Source organism: Typopeltis vanoorti, chromosome 25 (genome assembly GCF_054136105.1).
Source record: "Typopeltis vanoorti isolate ZY-2024b chromosome 25, IOZ_Tvanoo_1.0, whole genome shotgun sequence".
NCBI classification, from domain to species: domain Eukaryota; kingdom Metazoa; phylum Arthropoda; class Arachnida; order Uropygi; family Thelyphonidae; genus Typopeltis; species Typopeltis vanoorti.
In genome coordinates this window covers 61,267,928-61,294,176 of record NC_143573.1, presented here as the reverse complement: position 1 = coordinate 61,294,176, position 26,249 = coordinate 61,267,928, and the positions used below count along the sequence as shown (strand labels likewise).

The 26,249-nt window shown below is 33.5% G+C and overlaps 1 protein-coding gene across 1 annotated transcript in view; it reads left to right on the top strand.

Moving 5' to 3' along the window:
* The first annotated feature begins 4,769 nt into the window (after positions 1-4,769).
* LOC150092781 (sodium-dependent proline transporter-like) overlaps positions 4,770-26,249 on the top strand; it is an 80,460-nt gene continuing 58,980 nt past the window's right edge. The window contains exon 1 of the mRNA XM_090414612.1: positions 4,770-5,747. Within this exon, the coding sequence (XP_090270738.1) occupies positions 5,655-5,747 (93 nt within the window). The 5' untranslated portion in view covers positions 4,770-5,654. The remainder of the gene's footprint in view (positions 5,748-26,249) is intronic.

Below are 26,249 nucleotides of genomic sequence, written 5' to 3'. Positions count from 1 at the left end.
TCACACATCCAAATATAACATCCTGAAACTGCAGAGGATACAAAACAAATGCCTGCGGATGATCTTGGACGCCCCATGGTTCGTCAGAAACACGCAGATCCACAGAGAAACCGGAACCCCAGACATCCACTCTCTCCTTCATGACCATGCTGAAAAGTTCTTCAGCAAGGCACACTCTCATCCCAACCCACTATTCAGACAAGCTTCCAGTTATAGTGAACATGACTATCACAAACATAAAAGACCCAAGGCAATTCTGCTCTCAGCAGAACAGAGCTAATTCCATAGTTCACAAAGTGCGAGCATAAGGCTCACAAACCCCCCCCCCTCCCCGATCAAGCTTCTCGACACAGACAAAGGGGAAAACAAAAAGCATTTTATGCTTCATCCAGCAAGCCAGTAACGTTGTTGTTGTTATGGCCGATTGCGGTCAAATCGACCGTGAGATGCGGTGATTAATACCCTTGGAGGGTAATGGAAGGCAATGTTGTAGCCAATGGAGTTCTAATTGAGGCTCGGCTATTGCTGTTACCCTCCTGTCATGATCAGAGCTTTATAGCTCAATAACACCTTATCCTTACACTGTCCTCTACAGATAACGGGGAAGATGAAAAGCATTCTTGCTTTTCATCTTCCCCGTTACATCATGTTTCATCTTCCACATCCTCCCTACCGGCCGATGTGGATGAAATAGTGACACCAAATTGCACTTCTTATCCATGTTATTCAATGGGTGTTAGAGCTTCGTATCCAGATTTAGCTGATAGACGTCGTGGCCGGTTGGGGGGGGGGTTAAGCTAGTCCTTATAAGGATAAGAATTGAATGCTATAAATGGAATTATTCAATGGTGTTTAAAAAGAATATCGAATGGGTTATACTAATTACAACACTATAAATATTTTTCACTCTAATTTGTGTCCAGCAATGGAATAATGTTATCAAAGGATATGCTGTGAGTGTAGTTTTTTTTTCGAATTCAGTATTGTTATTAATATTTTTATGATGGATATTAGTCTCTATAAGGAGACCACCAAATTTTTTTCTTATCTTTCTAGATAAGAAATACCTACACTGTCCAGCTATGAATAACGTTAATATTACTGTCAAGAGAGTAGCAGAAGGAGGCGAATCTCATATAAATTCGTCACCTCTAACTCGACTGTGACTCAGAATCTTATGCGACTGTGAGGTTCTTCTTCTGTTCACAGTACTGCTAATGGTAAAGAAGTTTTTTTCTTATGCAAAGGATATAGCGAGAAGCTCATCGAAAATCGTTGTCACGTAGAAATTGTATACATAAGAGTATAAATGGTATTTCATAATTCATTTATCCGCTTCTGTTTCATCTTATACGTAACAATAGTTTACTTGGATCACTCATAAATCACTTGTTTAATGCACGCTTGTGCTGTTCAGTTGGTATCGAAGATGCCATTTGGTTGCAAAGATGTGAATAAGCTTTACAAGTTTATATTTATTATCTGAAAGGTGAATTAGTGTCATAATGGAGGTGGCAGAGCTCTTCTTGGCAATAATATCAGGTGGTATGTAAAAATTATAACATCAAAACACGTAGTCAATTAATGTGCACATAAACACTTTCTGAGTTATATTTGCTTTATCTGATATAAAATTCAACAAAATGATTTATGTGGACCAACGTGAGTGAGTTTTTATTCAAAATTTATTCCTCCCTTTTTCGGGATTTTTCTCATATTTTTCTTGAATGAATTTCTCCATACAAGTTCATTTATCATTATAAAATCTTCTGTTGAACTCCATTTAACATTATGCATTTTTTATATAATTTATTCTTCCTCATGAAATGTCAATTCATTACGTTTATTGTGCATATAAATTATTTATTAAATATTTAACAATTTTTATAAGAAAAGCTTGACACACGTGCTACAAAGTTAATTTTTTGTTTATTCTTCATCATAAGCTGTTTGACGTTTTTACTTTTATCTCTCTTTGTCTGTCTAGAAAAATATGAAAATTGCTCCTTATGAGCTAACCTTTACCCAGCTTATGTTTCACAGGTCTTTTTAAATTAAACTCTAAAGAGAAATATAACACCACTACAAGCATCACCACTGCCACAGTACATGGTTACCGACGCTCTTATTGTTCTCTAGGGAGTAACAGGGATATTAAGTGCAGAGCGTAAAAAAGTTCTTAAGCATTGTCAAGAATTTTTTTTTATTGTTAGTAATTGCGCATAATATACAACAACTGCAGAATAACCGAAAGGCATTATTCAGAAGATGAATAGAATTATCATTGTTACAAGCCAAGATTATTGATCCGTTGTTATTAAGGCTAAACTATTGTTAAAAGCGGTAAATTATTGTCGTATTGTTGCGTTAATTAAGGAAAGTGAGTATATAATAATATTAACGTTGATTACGTATATAAAACATGCAAACACTGTAAATGTGTAAGGTTACGTTTTTCAAAACCTTTTATTATCACCTGGCTGGTTTTTCACAGAGATTATGTTATGGGATTTTAAACAAATATAAAAACAGCTTATAGTAGAATAAAAATTCGTATCAAAATAAATTATGAATTAAGATAAAAAAATTGTAGATTCCTTTAAAAGTATATTGCAACCATTATCTCGTTTTTATAGCTTTAATCATTTATGTTTAAACTCTTGTCGGGTTAATGTAAAATAATAATTTTATGTCTCTTATAATTTATCACATATTCCCTAGTATATTTAACGGGTTATTGGAGAAGGGGGTATTGTTACCTTCTTCTTAGACATCGCCGAAGTTCAGAAACGATAGATTTACGAAGGCATTTTATTATCTCCGTGTTTATGCTTTATTAGTTGTCAGAATACCAAACGTTTTACTAATAGGATGGTCAGGCTTGTGCAGATTTTCAGCATGACAAATCGTATCTGTGACACATTGTAGCCAAGCACGCATAATGTCCAAACCCTTTATTGCATCAATGTTCGATAAATTTGCCTGAACATTGACGTCAACAGGCGAAATCGATCGGTTTCTTCCCGAGCCCCTAAATTGAGTGGACGACATAAAACGAATCGTGACATCTACATGAGTCAGTCTACTGTCGTCACTATAAATAATTCCAAGCACGTAACAATAAGGAAAAAAAAATCAGTATGTAGCAAGAGGAAACATGGAACGGCAGTTATTATATAGTCAGAACAGAGGGGGGAGGGGTGCGCCCGCGTGGGGAGGGTGAATTATGTCCCCGACCTTTTCAGAACTTTTTACTTTGGATAGAAAGCTGAATGTTAATTATAAGGCTATTGCTTGTATTAAACTTGTCCATAAATTAGAAAGAGAGAGAGAGAGAGAGAGATGCGCTTTAGTGTGTCTAGATATACTACCAGTCTTCATTAATAATAATAATAATAATAAAAACTACTAAGTTTAATTCCTTGTTTTTCCTTTCTTATTGGCCCGTCTAGTTCGCCTGCTGGAAAAGCGGTTCCATTCTTTAAAACTAAGTTCTAATCCACGTTGAATGCCACCATTGACCTATGGAGATTCACGAATGAAAGTAGGTGGCAGATGATATTTTTCGTCCAGTGTGACACCACCGCTTTACTTTATAGAAGCCCAAAGAGGCTGGAAAAAAGTTCCATGTTTGCTTGCTCGAAAAGAATTTCAAAATAATGATAATATAAAAAGATTTTCACGAGTATATTAATATGAAATAATGAAGGACAAATTTCAAAGTGCACCATAGAATGATTATTATTTAAAATCAGATTAAAGGACCACACAGTCGCTGGAACGTTGACAGTTTAAAAGGCGATGAACTCGAAGTTTGAAAACCACTGTTTTTAAAATGTTTCTTATAGTTTACATTAATGCACATTAGAAAGAGGTTTTTTGCAATAAGAAGCAATTATTTCCTCACCAAATAACATCAATCCTGACCTTTGATAATCATCAGTAAATTTCAATATCTGATGCGACATTAGCCAAAAATGAATAGTTTTACTTATAAACAACGCCTACGCTTGAACATTGAACATATGCCTATAATCTGGTACTCTCAGTTTATCTGGTGTCTATTTTTAGCCGAACAGGAATCAACGGTTTACCATCAGTCGATTTATAATGACGTGTTGTAAAAAGGATCGAAATACTCATTAGGAATCGGAAGGATAGAAATAAACAATAATCTATTCTGCAGAACTGTGTTTACAACTCATCACTATCAATGTGTTTATTGAATCTCTACTATTTATTACGGACTAAGGGAAAACAACCGAAGCATCCGCCTACTCACTCCCATCCCACGCTACGTACGTATGTGAAGTCCTGTATTGAAAAGAAGAGAGGAATCTGGCATTGGGCTATTTATAATTCACTATAAATCAGTGAAGCTAGAAAAATGAAATTTAAAATCAAATTATAGCAGTAAGTAATGTTTAGTCTGGTGTTTTATGCCTATATATTTTGTTGATTTATTTCTCCATACTGGTAGTCTAAAACAATTCGTGATGTCAACAATATTTTACATTCACGTGAGAAAGCAGGTGTATATGCATTATCATCTTCATTGTTATCAAACAATTGAAATGTTTAAACAATTGTTGTCAATGTTAAAAACGATTAATATGTATTCTAATTTTAACGAATTGTTTTCAACATTTATATTCACATCAGAAAAAAAAAACGTTTACATGAAAATAATGTACAATTTATTATCATTTCCATTATTATCATCACTTCTAACTATACCGCGAATATAATACTGAATAATAAACTTGCCTCACTATTAATAGTGGGTGCATTTATATTAATAGAAACACAAACGAGTAATTTGAACTCGGCAACCTTTTGTCTGCAAAGCCATTGCCACTTGACTAATGATGGTCTTCAGTTGTAACAACAACACGAAGCGCGCGGGATATTTAGCTCTAAAGGTAGTAACCGACATCCTTTTCTCTCTCATTCTGACAACTGGGGGCATTCATAAAATAACGAAACAGTTTTCCTTACCCTCCCCGCGTTTCTTTCCACCTTCCACATATTCTGAAATCGATCGGGTGCGCAGAAGCTGCTCCCACGACCGTTTTACCGAAGCACAACCTTGAGTGAGAAAAGGACACACGATGAATCCGGGTATGTACGGTTTTGCGACAGCGTTCAAAGCAGAAACTGTGTGTGCACTGTTTTCGTTTTGTCAGCACTGACGTACTGAATTGTTTGACAACATTCGAGTCGCACTACGTCACATGCAAATAAACATCAAAACAGTGGTATATTCTGTTTCTTCCCTTTCTCTCATAGGTTTATGAGAGTCATCAGGCAGTTCGTTTAGGCTTACGACGACAGACAGCCTTTCAGCTGAAAGTTTTCGCCTCCACCAGCAAGAACTCGCCTTGTGTTTTGTGTATGTGTGCGTGTTCTCGTATAATGTAAGGGTTATTTCTAAACGCAGGTAAGATCTCGCATTGCTGCTGCTGCCCTTTTGGATCCCTCCCACGCAGTCCCCGTACCTCCGACCGTTAAACAATTTATTGACAATGATACTTTTCCACACGTGGATTCGCCAATACACTTGCCTCTGATTTTATAATACTCCGACATAACTGGCTGTTTACAAACAGCGATATCGTCGCCCGGCTACAACGTAGAACAGGCCCCGTTGTGGCATGGATAACCCTAATGTCCGCTTTGACGAAGACAACCTTTCCGAAGATGACATTACAGAGAATATTCGATTAAGACCTTATCTGGACTGGAACGTAAGCATTTGATGTTTCTTAATGTTGAATCAACCCCATCTTAGAAATAAAATTAATTTATTTGAATAATTAGTATTAAATTGAAGCCGAAAATATTCATATTTAAAAGTAGTGTATAAATGTAAAATAATGAATATATTTATGGCGTTATTTCTAAGCATTAACGGAAGCTGGAGACAAAACTGTAAGGGTTTAATTTTGTCTGTCAATGCATCTTAATACATAATTCTAGCATTACCATACTTTCATTTTTTTTCTCTTCTCCTGGTATTTATTAATTTTTTTATACTTCTCTATTTCTCATATCGATTTTCAATCTTTAATTCATTTCAAATTTTTCTTTCTAACTTTCTGGAATTTTTTTTACTATTTTTTCGTGTCCACTTTCTGTATATCAGCATCATCTATTGCAATTGTTTTCTTATTGTTCGCCTTAGGGATTTATAATCCTCTCTCTCTCTCTTTCTCTCTCTCTCGCTCTCACACACACACACACACACACACACACACGCGCGCGCGCGCGCGCAGACTACACATCGTCATCCCCATTTTCTTTCATGAATTACATAAACTGTAAATATCTACAATACTGTCAATCATAGCTATACCTTTTTAAATTATTTTTCCCAAATATTAATTCATTATATTTCAGACTTTAATTGATTTCTGTAATCTTTTAATATCTCATGAAAAATGCATTTTATTTCAATTGTATAATGACTTCCAAGGAGCAGAAAAATTTCACGATTTCTTCACATAAGATATGTTGTGGTTTGAACTTTTGACATATATTGTAAAAGTAGCCAAAGGCTACTACCTCTTATTACATTTAGATAATTGTAGTCATAAAAATATCATGAAAACAATCTACTGGTTTTCGATATTCTTCACTGCATTAATCGAAGGTTAAGCTTTTCCCTACATCACGATGTGGTGTTGCGATTCTAGAGATTGTTTTTGTATTTTTGGCAGTCTGTTATTTCACTAACATAATTGAACATGCACACCACTTCTCAAGTGTTTTGTCTTCCCAAGTATTATTTCAGATAGCTCTGTGGTTCTTTTTATTTTCTTGTGTCGTTAATTACTACTTATTATTTTCTTTAATGTCCTTCTTAGCTCTCTGCAAAACATCTCTGTTACGTTTGTTCTCATCCATTTGTTGTATCTGTTTGATTTATTTCTCATTAGGATTTCAAGTACTTCTTTCTTGCTATTTTCCCCATCTTTTCAGCTAAACCTTCTGAAGTTATCGATATTATTATCCTGTTTAATGTGCTATCAAACTGTTATTCAGTTATTACTATATATTATTATTGTAGCGTTGATTTGTTCATTTCAATCATAATTACTTTATTAAGATCCTGTTGTCAGCAAGCTTTAAAACATATTTCTTTAAAATATATTTTTTTATTCAGCATTGTTAATCACTCACTGTGAAAGAGAGTGATTAACAATGTATCCTATGTATCCTATATATATATATTCCGCTTTTCAGCTTTGAAGTGTTCCCCCCATCCTGTTTTATGGAATTTCTTTCGTATACCATCTTATAAGACTTTCTTCAAAGTCCTCCCCCGCTGTGAAAAGCCTATAAAACATCTAGCGTGTCTTTCATATCTTATAATAGAGTAGGAAGAGAACTTCAAAGATGGAGTTTGACAGCATGATAGCACCTCTTCGCGGTGTCACTGTTCCACTCGCTGTGTGCGTTAATTTACCAATAGATATTCTACTTTCTATCCCAACTCTCTTTCCATATAAAAAGAAACTGTTTCTGAAAAGCAAGATGAATGGAGGAGCTATTTTTGACTGCTGGAGGGAGAGAATGTCAGCTGAATTTTCTGAAGAAATAAGAAATTCTAAAAATGAGTAAAAATTCTAAAATAACAAAACATCCTGAAAATCAGAAGATACACAGAAATGTTTGTACAAGATTGTTTGTATAATGCAAATAATCCATAATAGATTGATTGTTTGAACTCTTAAAATAACATAACTTATGCCTAAACGGGAAAAATGTTTAATCTTTCAGGGATGAATGATTGGATACATACGATTGTTGTTATTCATAAACATTGTGACGTGAATGCCAATAATCATAATGCGATGTCTGGCATCATGTATATTGTGAGTATATCTTGTTTATTGACGAATACCTCGGATTCTACGCGGTAGGCTTATTGACAATTTATTAATAACTACCTCACCAGAATATGACGTCATCGGTTGATAATATACTGCAAACAATTCATCTTATCTACAATTAGTTGTAAACTCGCATGGTGTTTGTTAAAACATTTTTTTCCAATTAATAAAACACTGCGCAAATATAACTTCCATTTCTTCTTTAATTACGTAATAAATGGGTTCATCTATTTATGATCATATAAAGATATCAATTTAGGTTATCCGAAGTCAATATAAGACAATTTACTCCTTTATTCAGCTGTGTTAAGTGATATTATTAACATGTATTCAGCTAGTTTTTCCATCATTCTCAATTGATTTCACATTATTCTTCCGAGAGAACATCAACTAAAAGTTGCTAACGCTCTTTATTTTAAGTGGGTTTATGACGTCAGTGGAAAACAAAGTCCATTCAATCTACAAACAGAAAAAGTGCTTCGTAAGTAAATGCCGAAAACTTATGTATAAAAATATCGGCTAATAAAAATAGCCTTTGAGAGAAAATATTTTGACGGTAATCTTCAGAACAATTTTTCATGTTTTGGATAAATGGCTGTTCCTGTCGAAAATAGTTTTATTTTTTAAAGATTATCTTCAATACTCTTCTAGCTTACGTTTTAGATTTTTTAAACTTTATTTTTTTTCCACGTCGTCAAGTTTAAGCCAGCTTTCTTTTACTTAGTAAAAGTAAAATAAACTCTTTACTTGTTGTAAAAAAAGTAAAAGATTACTTTTATTTTGTTCCGTGCAGTGATTTATTTTCATCATATTCGTAAATTTTTATTTATATTTATTATCTATTCTTCTTTATGATTATTTGAAAATTTAGTAATTTCCAATTCAAAATCAAGATTCTAGAGAAAAATTGAAAAATAATTCCGGAAGGTAAAATGATTAAATATGTGCAGAATAATACTTGCAGTGTCATATAAAAAATATTGACTGCTAAGTTGATGTTTTATTAAAGTGTATTTAAGATTAAGATAAATTTGTAAGGAGGCTGTAAAAAGGACTCCTTAACTTCGAAAGGAAAAAAAAAACTTATGCAATTTAACGGATACAGGGTGGTAGAGAAGTAATTAGGTACTTACTTGTGTGTACAATAATCACTATAATGTGATTATTTTATCTCTTATTTTTACATATTGATTTTCTGCTTGATGCTTGATAACTAAGTGTTTAAATATTATGTTGCGTACATTGCATATGTATGCACAGAACACAATATTTCTGCTTCAATGTGGATTCTCTGACCGCCTTATTGTTTCTAGGTTGCCGTGTAGTGTGTATTAGACATATTGTGATATAGCTGTAAAGCAATAGTGACAATTGTTGTTGTTGTTATGTTCCATCGAGTGTTTTCGATTCCTGGTGATTCTATGAATATACATTCTTCATTCAGACCGTCCCTGGCCATATCTTTCAAAATTTCCAAGCACATTCCAGTTGCTTCTTTAACTCCATCACCCATCTAATTCTTGGTCTTCTTCTTCTCCTGCTTAAGTCAACTTTAGCAAGCATCATCTTCTCCAGACTGTTATTTGCTAGCATAATATGTCCGAAGTATGACAATTTTTGCTTGATGATCATAGCTTCGAGGGAGCAATCTGGCTTTATTCTGTCTATCACTGATTTATTGGTTTGCTTTGCAGTCCATGGTATTCTTAGTATGTGTCTCCAAACCCATAATTCAAATGCATCTATCTTCCTTCTTTCACTCTTTCTCAGGGTCCAACTTTCGCATCCATACAGTACCAAAGGGAATACCATTGCTTTCACGATTCTGATATTTGTTGCGAGGCTAATATCTTTATCTTTAAAGATCTTGCTTAAATTTGTCATTGCTTTCTTTCCGATTAATAATCTTCTTCTAACTTCTTCAGTACAATAACCATCTTTATCAATTCGGGATCGTAGGAGCACAAAATTGTTAACTGCTTCCATTTTCTCCCCATCTACTTCAAAATCATTTTAAGTTCACATGTTGCCATAACTTTTGTCTTTTTTGAGGTTAAGTTTAAAGCCATCTTTAGCATTTCTTTAACTTTCATAATAAGTTCCTGCAAATCTTCTTTTGCATTCTGCTAGCAAGGTGGTATCATCTGCATACCTCAAATTATTAATATTTCTTCCACCAATTTTAATTCCTATATTGCAAATATATGCGCAGAACACAGTATTTCTGCTTTAATGTGGATTCTATGACCGCGACAATGATGAACATGGTGAAAATACTATTAATAATAAATTTACTGTCTTACTTAAATACAATAAAAATCGATATGCGAAGGAACATAATGGAAGGAAGTTTAAAATGGATTATAACGAAATGTAAATACCAAGGTAGAAAAAGAAAAATTAAATCCCTGCATTTTATTAAGGTACAATAATACTAGAGAGAGACAGAGAGAGAAATTCACATTTTCAAAATGTTAATTACAAAGAAATCTAATTAGCAAGATGCTTAATGATAACAATATGAGAACTTTTAAAAAAGTGGAACAGAGAGAGGATCTTCAAAAAAAAATTTTAAGTATAAAACCTGACGGGAGTAAGCTAGAGATGTAGTATGTAAGATACCTTTTAGATAGCCAAGCACATAAATATAATGTGGTGTGCAATATCTATACTCAGTGTACAATCATTATACAATAACAAATTGGAGATGCTTTTCTCCCTAAAATTTGAGTTTTTCATTCTGCAGATTGCCCAGAAAATTAATAAAAATGATGCCCTGACTTTAGTCACTTCTGGTGTAATATTAGCCAATCAAAGCTAGTTCTGTGGAAGAACTGAATACAATTACGGATAAATAGAAAATGCTAATCTAACAGAATACATTGAGTTAGTTTTTTTTATAAGATTGCAGTGTTTTTTTTACAAGCCAATGCTTAATTTTATTAAGAAATTTTAAACATGCAAATATCGTTTACAAATTACAGCGTAAACAGTTACATATGATCATAACAATGTTTGGAAGTCATGCATTAAATAATTAAGCCGACTCTTCTTGTTTTTATTGGTTGTTTAATGAACATAATAATAAAGAAAAAATTTATGTAAATATTTTGTGATAATTGTTTGTAATTTTTAAAATGTTTTAATGTCATGTAATCACACTGTAATTTGAAGTCATTTTCTATTTTTTGATTTAGAATAACTTTTTTTTTCTCATAAATGGGTTAACTTCACGAGTAAAAGGAATATAACGCTACCCCCCCCACACACACACATTCCGATTATTTTCCGTAAGTATTAGGTTTATTATTTCTGGGAAAAATCCCAGAATAAGTATTCGTTTTAAAATCCCTTAAGTATTAGTTTTCCTTATTTTACTAAATCACAGTAACTAACAATCTCTGGCATAAAACTCTTCATCTGAAGATAAGATGTGTTTAAACTTGTGATGGAAGACACCTTTCTCATCTTATGATACAAAGAAATTACTTCGTATTTCTCAAAACGAAGTTAAAATATCCTTTGGAAATATAAATGGAATTATCACGATGAACTTTGACAGAGAATATTTATTTTACAAGGAATACGAAATTTGATTCTGTAAAACATATTTTAATCTAAACTATTGTATTCAATGACCTTCAGTAGGATATTCTTGTGACGTTTATAAATAATCAGCATCCCTGAACAAGTTTAAAATATTTTTAAAATGGATTTTTCAAAAATCCTTTCAGCAGTGCTGTAATATTGCTTCTCGTCAATATTCTTTTTGATGAATTTTTAATCTACAAGAGCATGAAACAAAACAGCCGTTTCAGTAAATTGCTGAAATTCTAAAAGAAACTGCAGTTTGCTTTGAAAGAGAAAAAAAACTTTGGGGAAAAACTATAAAACTGTAGTTTGATTCCAACCTGTGATTTTATTAGTGCTGAAGAAGACGAACTCGCCGATGCATAAATTCACTAGTCATCTTTTATTATTTTGAGGAACTAGCATTGATTCTTAGATCTGAAAAGAAAAAAAAAATATATATATAGTCAAATTCTTTCTATTTTTTTTTTTTTAAAAATTCCGAGTGAAATTTCATTTTTACACTTCAAGTTAGCGCAATTTGAAGGGAAGAAATATTATAAATGACAGATATTTTTGTTTTAAAAAACCATATAGTCCTCATGATAATAAGCAAAATCGTTTTTTACAGACAGAAATAAAGTTGGATTATTAATTAAAATCAACTGCAGAAATGATGCAGGTAGGATGGAACGTTTCAAACCAATAAGCTTCCAGCCTGTACGATCCTTCTAGCTCTGGGACTTTTCGAGAAATTCAAATGAAGATATCTGGAGTTCTGGTTATCGAAAATTTCACAGAAATCCTATTTCCGAATGCGTTCATGTACATGTTGCACGTGTGCACACTTTTAACTCGGGTTAGTGAACAAAGATTGTCGGGCAGAGCTCGTGGCATTTTTCTAAGATACTAGCTTTAAGGAAGGTTTGGATCATTTGATAGTCATTTTTATAAACATTCAACCATAGGCTGCTCACCGCTTTCATTCTTCACGAGGTAACCCTATTAAAATATTATCCAACAGTTTCAGTTATCAAGAAACAGAGAGAGAGAGAGAGAGAGAGAGAGAGAGAGAGAGAGAGAGAGAGAGAGAGAGAGATTACTAATTGGAGCTACTCTAACCTTTGAAGTCATTGAAAGTTGACGTTGGAACAATCATCTTCTAACTATCAAATTAATTTATATAAAAACTGATAATTTCATCGTACCAAGTAAGTTTTTTTTTTTCCTTTTTAAATTCGAATTCTGAACATAATATTCACTACCAACTTGAAACAAAGGATGAACAATTTATTTTGCTCTTTTCCAAGTTTTCTTAAAAATGATCCAATGCATAAACCATAACACAATTCCCAATTTGTAGGCCCTCAGAATTGAAACCATTAATGAGTTTTGGAAAACGCCGTTGATAAAAACGAAGGAAAAATTCTTCAGTAAAATCAAACCGTTAACATGATAGTATGTTGTTAGTTTTCCTTGACAAAGAACAGTAAAACCGTTTTACTAAAGGTATATAGCAAGCTCAGTGAGAAGAGAAACATATTTAAAAAAAAATATCATAATGGACTACATCAATTATTTTTTTTTCCTAAAAGAAGCGAAGTTAAACTAGTTGCACGTAAAAGGCAATGCATATGTGCGTCCGAGATAGCTCAATGCATTTCTAACAGTAAATGCATTCTATGATTAAAATTTTGTAGGTAACATGGGAAATGGATTTCAGGATGTTACCTGTGAATGCATTCCCAATTGTCCAATTGTGTTGCTATGGCAGTGCTGCGGAATCCGGCACAAAGAATCAGTTTGGATGTTTTATTCTAAGCTCAAGTAAATAGTATGCATTGCACCTCAATTACATCCATGAATACAGAATGAATATATGAAGTAACGTTTTACGGAAAACTTGAACAGGAAAATATTGCCTGAGAGAGGTGGTCAGTAATAGAACTTAAGAAGAATAAAAATGAATAGGCCATACTGCATTTTCCTTCAACTTTTCGAGAGAATTTTCGTTACCTTTTGCTATTTCTATTCCATTTCTTTGTTTTTACATGGACTTATATGGATAAAACAATAATACTGTATTAAGTAATTTAGTATGAATTGCATTTTTTTGTCAATTAGATTTAAATGAATTCAAGAAAGAATCTTATAGCAAAAATGTTTGCCGTTTCTATTAATATATTTCTTTTTATTTCTCTTTCATTTTATGCTTAAAGGGTTTTGCAGATGACTACGGTATGGGGATATAAACCTGTGATTTTTAATATTTATATCTATATTCAAACTCTTTTTTTCGACCGTCAGAGTTCGGCTCGTGTAAATTACATAATCACGGAATCTTGATGAGAATTCAGTTATTTATATTTGAGAATTTACCTCGCCAACAAGTCCATCCACCTTTTATATGCAAACAAGGGGGTACATGTTAGATTTTCCCCGTTTCAAAAAATAGAATAACAAAGAACATCTCATGAATATATACTTCAATTTTATGTTACATGCTGAAGAATTAAGCGTGGGTTTTGTTTTAAAATTGAGTTTGTTCTATAAGGAAGGATGCACGATTTTCAAATTTTGATGTAAGATAGGAGTATCAATTATGAGATCTGAATTATCAATAAATATGTAAATATAGTGAAAGAATTTGACACTGATAAGATATTTTAGAATAACCATTAGGTTTCAGGCCATTTCGTCCAATGCAAATCTCGTCCAATCCCTACTCGTCTATTATTCTTGTTGTCCAATAGGACATTTCGTCCAATCTTATTCGTCCAATCCTATTTGTCCAATTCTTCATATTAGTCCAAGGAGTTATAAGTAACTTGTGATCATTAATAATAGTCAGTTGATACAAAAGAGAAGGACGCAAGACAGTATGCATTGTCCACCCTCACACGTTAGGTTAGGTTAGGTTAGTAAGTTGATACATTGGTTAGTCAGTTGACACAGCTGGCAATAATAATCAGTTCACACAAAAGAGAAGGGCGCAAGATGCATGGTCCACCGTCACACGTTAGGTTAGTCAGTTGACACATTGGTTGGTCAGGTTAGTCAGTTGGCATAGTAGTAGGTTAGTCAGTTGGCATAGTAGTAGGTTAGTCAGTTGGCATAGTAGTATTTTAGTCAGTTGACACATGTGACAATAATAGTCAGTTGACATCGATGGGACGAATTGAGATTGGACGAAATGTCCGACCGGACGAGTGTTCCGTTGGACAAACTTATAAAAGGACAAAAAATCTTGGACCATCCGCCTTCAAATCAGCCATCATGATTACTTGCACTATTTTAGTCTTTTTGATACCGGGTTAAATAATTACTCTTAAGAGTATACGAGTTGCTTGCACTTTTTAAAGTGCAAGCAACTATATACTGTTAATTTTTTGATCTGTGATATTATTTATTTAATAACTTTATTTTACAAAATTTTAGTGTTTTCAATGGAGAAAAAAAATCTTTTTTCCGATATTTTTCAGAAGAATATTTTCTTATCAAAAAGGAGTAAATAATCTGAAAATATATACAATAAATATGCAAGTTGCATTCCCAATTAGAACTTGTAAATATTAGTAAATTAACAAAGTAGGTACAACTAAATGTTTAAAATATGATATAACTGAAAAGAATTATTGATTTACCATCCAAAATGTTTCATGAATATATCCATTTTTTTTTAACTATAATGAATTCGGACAGGTCGTTGCTAGCTCAACGACCCTTTTCGAATGTTTTCATAGTATCGTAAGAATAATAGACGCCACCTTATATTTATCTGTTATCAATACATTTTAAGATCCCATTAATGGAGAGTCCTGTTTCAAATTTAGTAATTTCACTCAGGTAAGCAGAACCCTTTGATACCAGCAACATTGCCAGGTAGAGCAAGAATAACTGAAGATATCAGTTTCTTCATCTTCCTTTAGTAATTTTGTCAATATCCTTATAGTATGTCTTTTTTGTAAACGTATTCTGTATAAAGAACCAAAACCATCTTAATAGAGAAAACATAAATATTCTAGTGATTTGTATATGTTTTTAAAGTTTCTACAGAATAATTAATTGTTTTTATATTTGAAATAAAAATGTTAATTACTGTTAATTCGTATGATTTAAAAATGTAAAAATTAATTCACACAAGGTGTATATTTTCTTTCAAGTGAGTTAGTGTAAGAAATAAATATTCTTACACTAACTCTTCTATTTAATACGATATGTACTGTTTTTTACCATGCCACGGGAACAAATCTTAGTTTTGTTCCTGTGACATGGTTATAAATATAGCAAGCTGTGATCTATAATTATCAGAACAGGCCTTTCAAAAGTATCAATAGCTTTCTAAAGCATAGTTGTAAAGTGTAGTTTTTCAAGAAAGGTTTCTTGCCCTTATTCTATCATGTTATAGCTTTAGAAGGAAGTGATTGATTACTACAAAACTAACAAATTAAAAGAACCTGTCAAGCTTTATTGCCGATCACTATGAAGTAATGGAGAAACGTGTTTCTCAATTTAACACCATCTAAACGCAGGCTATACATTCCTTATGTGGGTGGAATATCGCAAACATCATTTATCATTGTCGTTTCTATGGAGGGAGAGTGAGAGGCCAGTGCTACCCTAGTGTGCCTGGATGCAGTTCTCTCTATGAATGATGAATATTTAGTAGTGAATGATGAATATCCTAGGGCATGCTATTGAATCAAGCCCTATGTGCTGTTGTTATCTTTTTTCTTCTTTAGATAACTTTTCTTGGCAATGGGCCATTGAATACACTTTGAGACCAGTTCGTATTTCCGAGTATATTTTCTTCATTCTATTAGAAATTGTTAGATGGTAGATATGTATCATATAAAGCAATACTTCGTCTGCTTGAATCTGATAATTATTTGATTCTTTTAATAGAGTCCAAGCACAGACTTCAGCACTTTGTTAATTTGAGTCCACAGAACACCATACATTCAATATGTATACAGTGTTTGTCTCCAGATTAGGAGACTCCCAGATAATCTTAATCTTAGTTCATCTACGCAACAATTTGAAGGTGTTCAATCTTTCTTGGATGGATACTCACTAAAATGCGTACTTTCATCCAGTAGTATTAAAAACAATCTGATTTAAGTCTCTTCTGGATCAGACATCATCTCTGAGAAGTGACAGCTGTCTGTGATCAGCATATTTCGTATTATATAAGTTTTTTTTCTTCGTATATAAATGTCGTTTTTAGGTAAAAAGACAAAATACTTAGTAAAAGGAATAAACCCCATCCCCATCTTCTCTGTGCAGTAAAGCAAAATGATGTGCCCAAACATCTTCAGACATCAAGTTCATCTACAGAATTCTACGTAACATTAAGATTGTCGTGTTTTTTCGTAGTGAAAACGGTCTAAACTAAATATAAATGGATTAATAAATTTCTGAGTGACGCCATCAACCTTTTGTGCTTCTCCAATGACCATAGTAAGTGAGTAAACTAATGAAAAAAATGTGGATATATTCTTCATGTGTGGATTCTCTACAGGATGTCTCTGACATGTATTACCATTTACTAGAAAGATGGCATCCTCATCAGCTGTAATTTGGGAGTCATGATTTATTTTTTTCTCTCTTATTTTATTTTTTTATTCAATATTCTAAAGAAGCTTTTCTAATATATCATTTGTTTCATTAAAGTTGCGCGAAATAATCAGTCCATAATTATACACTTTTAGCCTTCAATTTATTCCGGATGCCTGCTTACGCTTGTTTCTTTCTCAATCTTTAAAAATCCAATCAGCGTAGCTAGAACGAACTTCCTCTCCACAACAACCAGCACGAAGGAAGTTTTTTATATATACAATAATTAGGTAATGCTGTGTGCACAGACTGTGTTGTTAATTTAATAAACAAGCACTGTGCAATCTACCCCGATTCATCTGTTTATTTAAATTATGTCAAAGAAATGAACTGAAATGCTAATGTTTTTTGACTAGGAATAATTATCAGGAAGTTACATCTGACAACACATTTTAGTCTTAAAGATATTGTATTACTAATAACTAGTGTCATATTATACACAACGCAGTTGTCTAATCGTTCGTAATACTGTTCTAGGAGAGCCTTTGTAGTCTTGAGGACAAAGTGACATGCCCTTCACTTTGAAATACTTGAATTGCAATGCAGTCTAGGTGTCATGAAACGTGTATGACACGGGTTTTCGCCTCTGTTGCAAAACAGATAATCAACCAAGGTACTGATCACATATAGTTGCTTTTTGTCGTAGCTTCAAACATTATCAATTGCCAGTTTAGGCATTTTTGCTTGGAATGAAGATCTTACTTTCATCACTAGCACTTCCGAACAATTCCAAAAATGGAGTAGGCTATTCTGATAAGGCTCTCCCACTGACACGAATATAAATAAATAAATAAATAAATATATATATATATATATATATATATATATATATATATATATATATATATATATATATATATATATATATATATATATATATATATATATATATATATATAGAATGAGTTAGCTGCTCTCATACTGCTATGACAGAGTTTTTTTCACCTTCGGAAACTCCTATTCTTTTTCCAGTAAAACAGGTACCGGACAGAAGAACATTCACATATCATTCACTGAATTAGAACTTCGTAAAAATCAGTGGTTTCCGTATAGGCCTGCCAATACCGATCTTCTTCAGTTCTCTGCGCATAGTTCGGTGAGATGGTCGGGAACAGCCTTCATTACATGCTTCGGTCAGTTGTTGTATACAGGAAGTTATGTTTGTCCGCACAAGCCTTTCTCAGACGTCAGCGATCTAGGACCACAGTTACGCGTCTTAGACAAGCAATGTGGGTTATTTTCCCACTGATTAAACACCCGGAATATTTTATCATTTTAGAAACTATTGTGCTCTGCTGTTTTCAAGTTCGTGTCTCCAGCCAGACGTGCACCCACAATGTGCCCTTTATCGAACTCTAAAAGATCCTTTACTTTTCTCATTGTGATCAACGCTATTGACTATTACTCACCAGAAACATTCTTAAATAGGTGCCTAAAACAAGTGGTGATGCACGTGATCAAGTATGTTGCATATACGCTTTTACATATATATGCATAAAGGTTTCTAATTCTGTGGCCAGAGTATGTGGCCACAGAATTTTATTAATTATTTAAATTAATTAAGATACTTAAACACATTTTTATAAACAGCCTTGAATAATATGATATTCATGATTTATCTTGATATTAGGCAACAAAGAGAGAGATAAAAACGGATACAATTTTTGTATCCGTTTTTTTCTCTTTATATACGTGATTATATATGCCTAAATTTTATGTTTTCCGATTTGAGAAAAGTAATTATGAAAAAAAAAAAGATTTCAATATGAGGAACAACAAAATGAAAATTTTTGTTTTGTCTTGAAACGATGGAGGTGGCCCTCATTAATTTCTTCGTGCTGAATTCGAATATGAGCTTAAAGCTGTCCTACAGATTTTCAAGGAGTGCACATTTCCGGTTAATCCTATATGCCATACTTGCTATGGTTGTAGTGTTCTTTTGTCTGTTTTGCAAGATGACAGAAATAACAATCATTTGCTTTCCAGTACTGCTGTAATGGCAATGCATTTGTACCTTTTTAAATCCACTTGAATACCGTGCATATCTGCCGCAGCATATCTGAGAACTTCAGGTGCTGTCTCTCGGTTTGTTCTTTTACATCAAAAATACAACTCATGTGTTTTTATTAGAGACGTCAAAGCATGAAGATTTTAATATAAATTCCCCACTCACTTGAGGAAATGAGTCTGCATTGTCGGATGGCTATCTAGTAGTCAAACAGCCTGCTGTTTGTGCAACACTAAATACACCTACACCAAAATGCACTCCATATTTAAATAGCAGGTCATTTAAATGGTACAACATAGGTTAAGAGAAAGAAGATGCCAAATAGCAGGGTAAAAAAAATCAGATTGGAAAGGTCAGAGTGAGAACTATACATCTGTACATTTTGTCCTCATCATTTCCGTTAATGCAATCACATTGTGAACGAAGCTATCACTCTTGTCCAATGATAGACCACAATGATCAAGGCACATTCAGGTGTGACATAATGTGATCTCATAATCCTTGCACACTTGGATGCCTTGAAGAGTGCTAAACTGATTCACAGTAACGCAAATTACTCTGAATCTATCACTTAAGTTTGCCTTTAGACAAATGCAACTGTTTTAACACTCGAGTTTATCTAAAGGCAAATTTCAGTACTATACAATTTTATAATAAACCTAGTTTTATAAATAAGAGTTTTGTTAAAACAAAAAATATCTTCAAATCAGTTTCATTTATTAAATATTAATTTTTAAAGAAACAAGAACAGCATTAATGTGTTGTAACCAATATACTATTATAAAGTATTGATTCACTGTTTGAAACATATACTGTTATATAAGAATCTATCTTAAATTATGCATAGCGATTTTTTGTGATGGTTTTGTTTAAATTTTCCTCTCTGTTCACCTCATTCTCTTCACCCTCGATGGACTTGACATATTTATGATAACACGATTCCCAAGGTACATTTCTTAAAGGAATGTATTTAAATTTAAAGCAAAGAATTCGTGGATACATAGATGGGTAAGTTACGTAACTAGGCAGTTCTGTGCTTTAAATTTAAATACATGCCTTTAAGAAATGTGCAATAGACAGTGATCTAATAGATGGCGCCACTATGCATCTCTTCAAGAGTCAGTTGAGTGTGCCTCAAAATTAAATTTTTTAATTATAATTTACTAGTTTGGTTTGGTTGTATTTGCATTTACAACAAATGACGTCGTTAACATAATAGTGTGCACACGTGATCCTCACAAAATATTTGTCAATACAAACAGAATGAAATTTTTCTTTTGGAACTGTGCTATGTTTGATTTAGGGAAATGATTTTGAAACTGTCTTATATTAAAAATGTCAAGAATCTTCTCTAGATTTTTCCCTCTTTGTATTTGTTGAAACATTTTATTTTTTCCATGTTCGTGTTTTGTGTCTTTACTTGTTAATTGGGATCACTGCAGAAGCAACTAAGGCTATGAGTCCAGTATGATGTCGCGTCCAATACGAGTTTCGAACCCAGCTTTCATACTAAAAGGCATCGTCGATAATGAATGAACAAATGAAAGTTATTTTTAACACCCCTCATTTTAGTTAACCGTCGATTATTAGTCTTAAAATTCCTCAAATAAAAGTAGTACTTGTGCTCAATAAATCAATTATTTATTCTCGGTTTATTTCACATTAGGAAGTTTGATAAGTACGCAGTCCACATAAATGTCTCCCGCTGTCTGGACCAGCAGCTTTCCCACAGTTTGAGAACCATTGAGTGCGAGACAGAGGTAAATATAGTGTAATATACAAACATCATCTCAGTGAAATATAGACACTCCGAATTCTGTGCGATAATACGTGTTCAGAGAAAGCAGTTTTAGCTCGACTAAACGAGAGGATAGCATCACAGTTCTCCGACTAATAGATTTCTGGTTTAAATCCTACTATGATATGAATGTTTGTGAATGTCTCAGTTGGAAGAGGATTTTCATTATCTGACGTGAGACCTCCATACTGGTTATTTAAAGAATATTTAAGTACCATGTTTGATCTCTCTAATAGAGTTTCTGAATCTGCCAACACTTCGGCCATTCACGGTACTAAAGTACAATTGCTTTATAATCTTTTTAATGGATGGAATGCATATAAATAGTCGTCTTTTTTCTTATTTTCTCATAATTTGTGCTCTTAATAAAAGCTCTTTTACCGTTCTATATATGTGTGTGTGTGTGTTTAATTACCAACATTCGTAAAGAAAAATATTTAAAACCAATTAATTTCAGAATTATATGTTGGATCACGTATTAATTCACATGCTCTGTCATTCTTTAAGTTCTGCTTCATTTAGTTCTACATTTCAGTATAATCCATCTAACATACGTCTGCCAGTGTATGAAGCTTACATTCCTGCTTCTTGGCCAACAGGTGGGAATATTAACAGTGTGGGCATCCGCAAAAAAGTATCTTTATTCAACTAATAGGTTTGAGTATTGATTAACCTTTTGGTATACCGAACTGCAAACATTTTAGCGGATTTCTCTCCATCTGAATTTGTCCTTGAACTTTTGTTTCAAATGAATTCAGTCTGTCAGTAAAGTTTAAACGTATGAGTGATACACATGCATCAAGGTAAATCGGATTGCTCTGATTTGTTATGATTGAAGTCACGGATATGTCAATTCAGCTTTACACAGATGTTGACAAGGCGTTTAAAAGTTAGAATTTAGTATTATTGATTGTTATTACAACTAAACGCAGATGTACTAACTTTAAACATTTCCTCTTACAAATAACCACTTCCAGTGATATTTTCAAGTGATCTCTTCAACATTGTTTCCATAGCAATACCACAATGTATCTTCTACCAATAATGTGTATTGACTCGTTCACAAATTTATATGCAAAGACGTTCTGAATCACGTTCATTATTTGACAACAACATTCATGACATGGTCTTTAAAATTCTGTTGATGATGATTAGTTTCCTTTGATCCATACGGATGGTAGGGGAAGCTATGCTACCATACAAGGAAAGTGACTATGAGCAAGGTGGTTTCCCGTTGCCTTGCCGTACTGTATCCTATGGCTGTATCCTGTGTGCTCACGGGTCCGGTTTGCCTGTTTGTGGGATGAAATCCCCAGGATAGACTGGGGAAAAAAACCATGCTATCCACGCCCAAGAACGGCCAACTTGGCTATAACTGAGGAAGATCCTTCAGCTCCTCACGTCTTCGACGGGAATCTAACCTAGGACACTCCTTCCCCAGGCATATGGTTGCGAAGCGCACAGCCACTAGGCTAACTGCGCGGACAAAATTCTGTTACAGCATCAAAAAAAAAAAAGATGAATTTTTACGGAAGAAATGTATAAAACCCTTTTGTTATTCAGAAGTGGAAATACTATCTTGATATCAAATATGGTGAAATCTGTCTTGAGCAACTTGGATGAAACCAACAGCTATTTTTATATTATGTATTCTTTTACTCTATGTAAGAGTAAAACATTCAGAAAGTTAACCCTCTTATGATACCCTTCCCCCTCCCCCCCTATAAACGTACCTTGAAATACACCCCAATTCCGCGGCCTATATTCTTGGTATATTTTTAACCATTGTCGATAGCTGGGCAAGCGCGAGATGAGTGGGTGAGAAGCATTGCTAGAGAATGGCATACGTTGTAACGGTGTATGAGAATAACGAGCACTAGTGATGAAATCATGCCGTTGCGCCTCCTGCGTAATACGAAGTTGGCTCGATGCCAGCAAGTTCGCGCCAGCCTGTATCGATCTTTCACTCGGACATTGTCGTCCTCGTAATCGATGAGACGTGCATGTTTGGAGACGGCAAATAAAACTCCGAAGTGTTGGTGATCATCGCAGGCAGACCGTATTTAGTTTTGTGTTGTTCAGAATTTTTGGTGTTTCCTTTCTGAAGTTTGAGTATCATCCGTTTACCTCATAAGATCTTATATTAATAGAATTGGAAGGCTAATGGGTTCGCTGAATCGTATAAGAAATAAATTTAGAAGCAGAGGTTTTTGGGTCGTATATTACAGTAGAAAATATAACCAGAATTACGTACAGACAACGTCTGGAATTTTGTTTCTGGCTCATACGCAAATCTGTGTATATATCCTTCATTTAAATACATTTCACTAAATAAGGAATAGTATGTCTTAAAGGGGAAATAGTCTTATTATTTAAATCTTTAGAAAAATTAGCTTCGATGGACATTTAGTTTTATTGAAAATGATAGAAAATGAAAGAAATTGATCGTATTTCCAGGTGAAATGTGTTAATCTATTCTTTTTTAAAACAGTGCTTTTTTATTTGCAAAAGAATTCTTTAGAACTAAAGACAGAACATGTTGGCATCTATGTATATGATTCCGATATTTTCTAGATAGAAAATGGCTCGTGCAAATTCTGTGGTTAGATTTCTGGCTATTATGCATGCATTTAACGTATGTACTATATTACTAATGTGTATTTCCCGCAATCTATTGGAATTGTACTATTGGAATTGTACGCCTGTAGATCTGTGTGTTCATGAGTCTGGTTTGTCTGTTCTGAGGGACGAAAAACCCTCCGAGTCTGACTAACTCAGTTTTGTTTGAAAAGCCTTGATAAAGGTTTTTCCGTCATAGACAGAATTCAAACCAACCGAAGGGCTCCGGCGAAACCAACTGAGCTACGTAGGTTCGATATTGCCAATACCTACTACTATAATTATGCATAGAATGTGAATTCCACGTTCATTTCACACCACACAGTAAAAAAAAGGCGAGCGTTATAAACCCTTAGGCCTATAGAACGTGGGATTTAAACCCCATATCTGCTGCAATAAACAATCAGCAGTTTCTATAATTGTTATAGAATTTAATTATTATAGAATATATTGATATATTCTTTAAAAGAAGATTTCCAGATACATTAGGTCAGAAAACAAATGTTGAGCTATTCCTGCAGTGATATGAAGCTTCAAAGATAAACAAAACTCCAGATTCATCGAGAGAGAGAGAGAGAGAGAGAGAGAGAGTCGATCGATCAATTGCAAAATGTCTTCATAAAATTTTAATTCATACGATGACAATGGTACAATATTGCCCACAAGTTATTATTGCATTAAAATTCTCAAAGCGATAAACTCCTTCCGGTCAACTCCATATATTCTGTTAAAAGCAAGTGACTTTTTTGCTAATTATTTATGTAGAAAATGTCTTCTTCCTCGTGTTTTCAGAACCGATTTCTATTGGAAGGTGTGCTTTGTTTATTTAAAGTTACGTTTCTCACTTGATTTCTGCATGCCAATCATAAATGTCAGATTTGTTCACTCTTATAATTAGCGAATTCCGCTGTTATAATATAACAGCGCAGCGCTGAAATCTGACCTACGTATTAACAACATACTTCAGAGCTTCACTTCTGAAGATGTTATTTATATTTACCTATAAATGACTCACGAGGCCGATATGATGCAGAAGCAGCAGCAATCACCTAAGATTGCGCTGTAAACACCTGTTGGTTTGTTTGTTGGTAAATTAATTGGTATGAAGAGAGAGAGAGAGAGAGAGAGAATGAACCAGTTATAAATACTACATGCCACTGTTTATTCCTGATTCCCGCATCCTGTTTGAAAAAGAAAAAAAAAAGTATATTTAATTTCTGCGTAGCATCCTTATCCATTATAAATTGTGGTGTGTATTGCTGAAGTTATTGGAATACTTCAGCAAAAGCTCAACCACGATGCAAATGACATGCAATAAGGTTAGGAGCATAAACATGGATGTAGATAGCATTCTACGAAATTACATATAGTTTGGAGTAGAATAAGAGATGAAAAAAGAATCTTTACGAGCAGAATTACTTCCACATCTCGATAAAGAGACATGGTTTAGGTGTTGCAAAAATTCCAAATACTAAATTTGAGTAAAATCCATCGAGCCAGAGTCCCGTATTAATTTGCAAGCTTATGTAACGACGGCAGACAATAAATAACTCTTGTAGGTACTTGCGCATTTTGCAAAATGGACCTTAACGAACTTAAAGCATTTTTGTTTTCATGACATTCCATCATGAGACCCAATATCAACCAAACTGGCATATAGATATCTCTGACATGGCTTCTGGTGTTTTTAGTGTTACAAGAGATTATAGCCAGTTATCTTGTATATACACACACACAAACAACTAGTGGTCACATCGTTAAAGAAATTTCAAACAAATTTGAAATACACCCATAATTTACGTTGATGAAGATTCGCTAAGAACTTCAGCATAAAGAAACAAAACTGAGTAATTCTGAATCAGTTTATTTTAGCTGAGTTAAACATTCGAAGTGCATGGACATCTTTGGGTGATGAAAGTCATCAATGGATCGAATGTGCATTCTGCTGTTTTGTTGGAGAACGAAATAAATACACTATCGTTTGATTAATGAGGAATAATTGCTCCCAAATCTGTTGGATAATGTTGCTTGTAGCGGTGTCTGCGAATATTTTATATTTTTACCTTCCTTTATAATCCTCTCCATTTAGTTTAATTGTGTCAAAATTCTAGGGAAATCTTTAAGAATCGGCGATTCCAAATTCACTAGAAACGGGTTGAATAATACGGCTTATAGTTTTGTGTATGGAAGATTTGCAACTCTTTCGGTTTAATGAAACTGCTAAACTTCTAAGGACGTAAGAAAGAACTGTATTACAAATGTGGTAAAAGCGGTTGAGTACTTCAACCTGTCCCTGCATTTGCAGAGAGAGAGAGAGAGAGAGAGAGAGAGAGAAAGAAGGAAAAATGACTGTTTTGATATTTTTCAAGCATGCTATATACAAAACGCTATATACAAATACGATCTTTGAAATCAAAAAATCAGTAAGACAAGGATGTGTCTCATCACCCTTACTGTATAATAAATATATAGTGAGCAAGTTTTTAAAGATATTTCAGAATTGAAGAGTGTAAAAGTCAGGGGTAGGAACTTCAACAACTTCAGGTATGCAGATGAAACAGTCCTTATAGGTGAATCTGAAGATGATCTTCAAACTTTAGTCACGGAAAATTTACAACAGAAGCTTAGACATTGGAATAATTATTAACCTAAAGGAAACAAAGTGCATGATTATATCAAAAGAACCAATAAATAAGACTCTAAGCATAACTGTTAACAAAAAGAAAATTGAACAGGTTCAGTC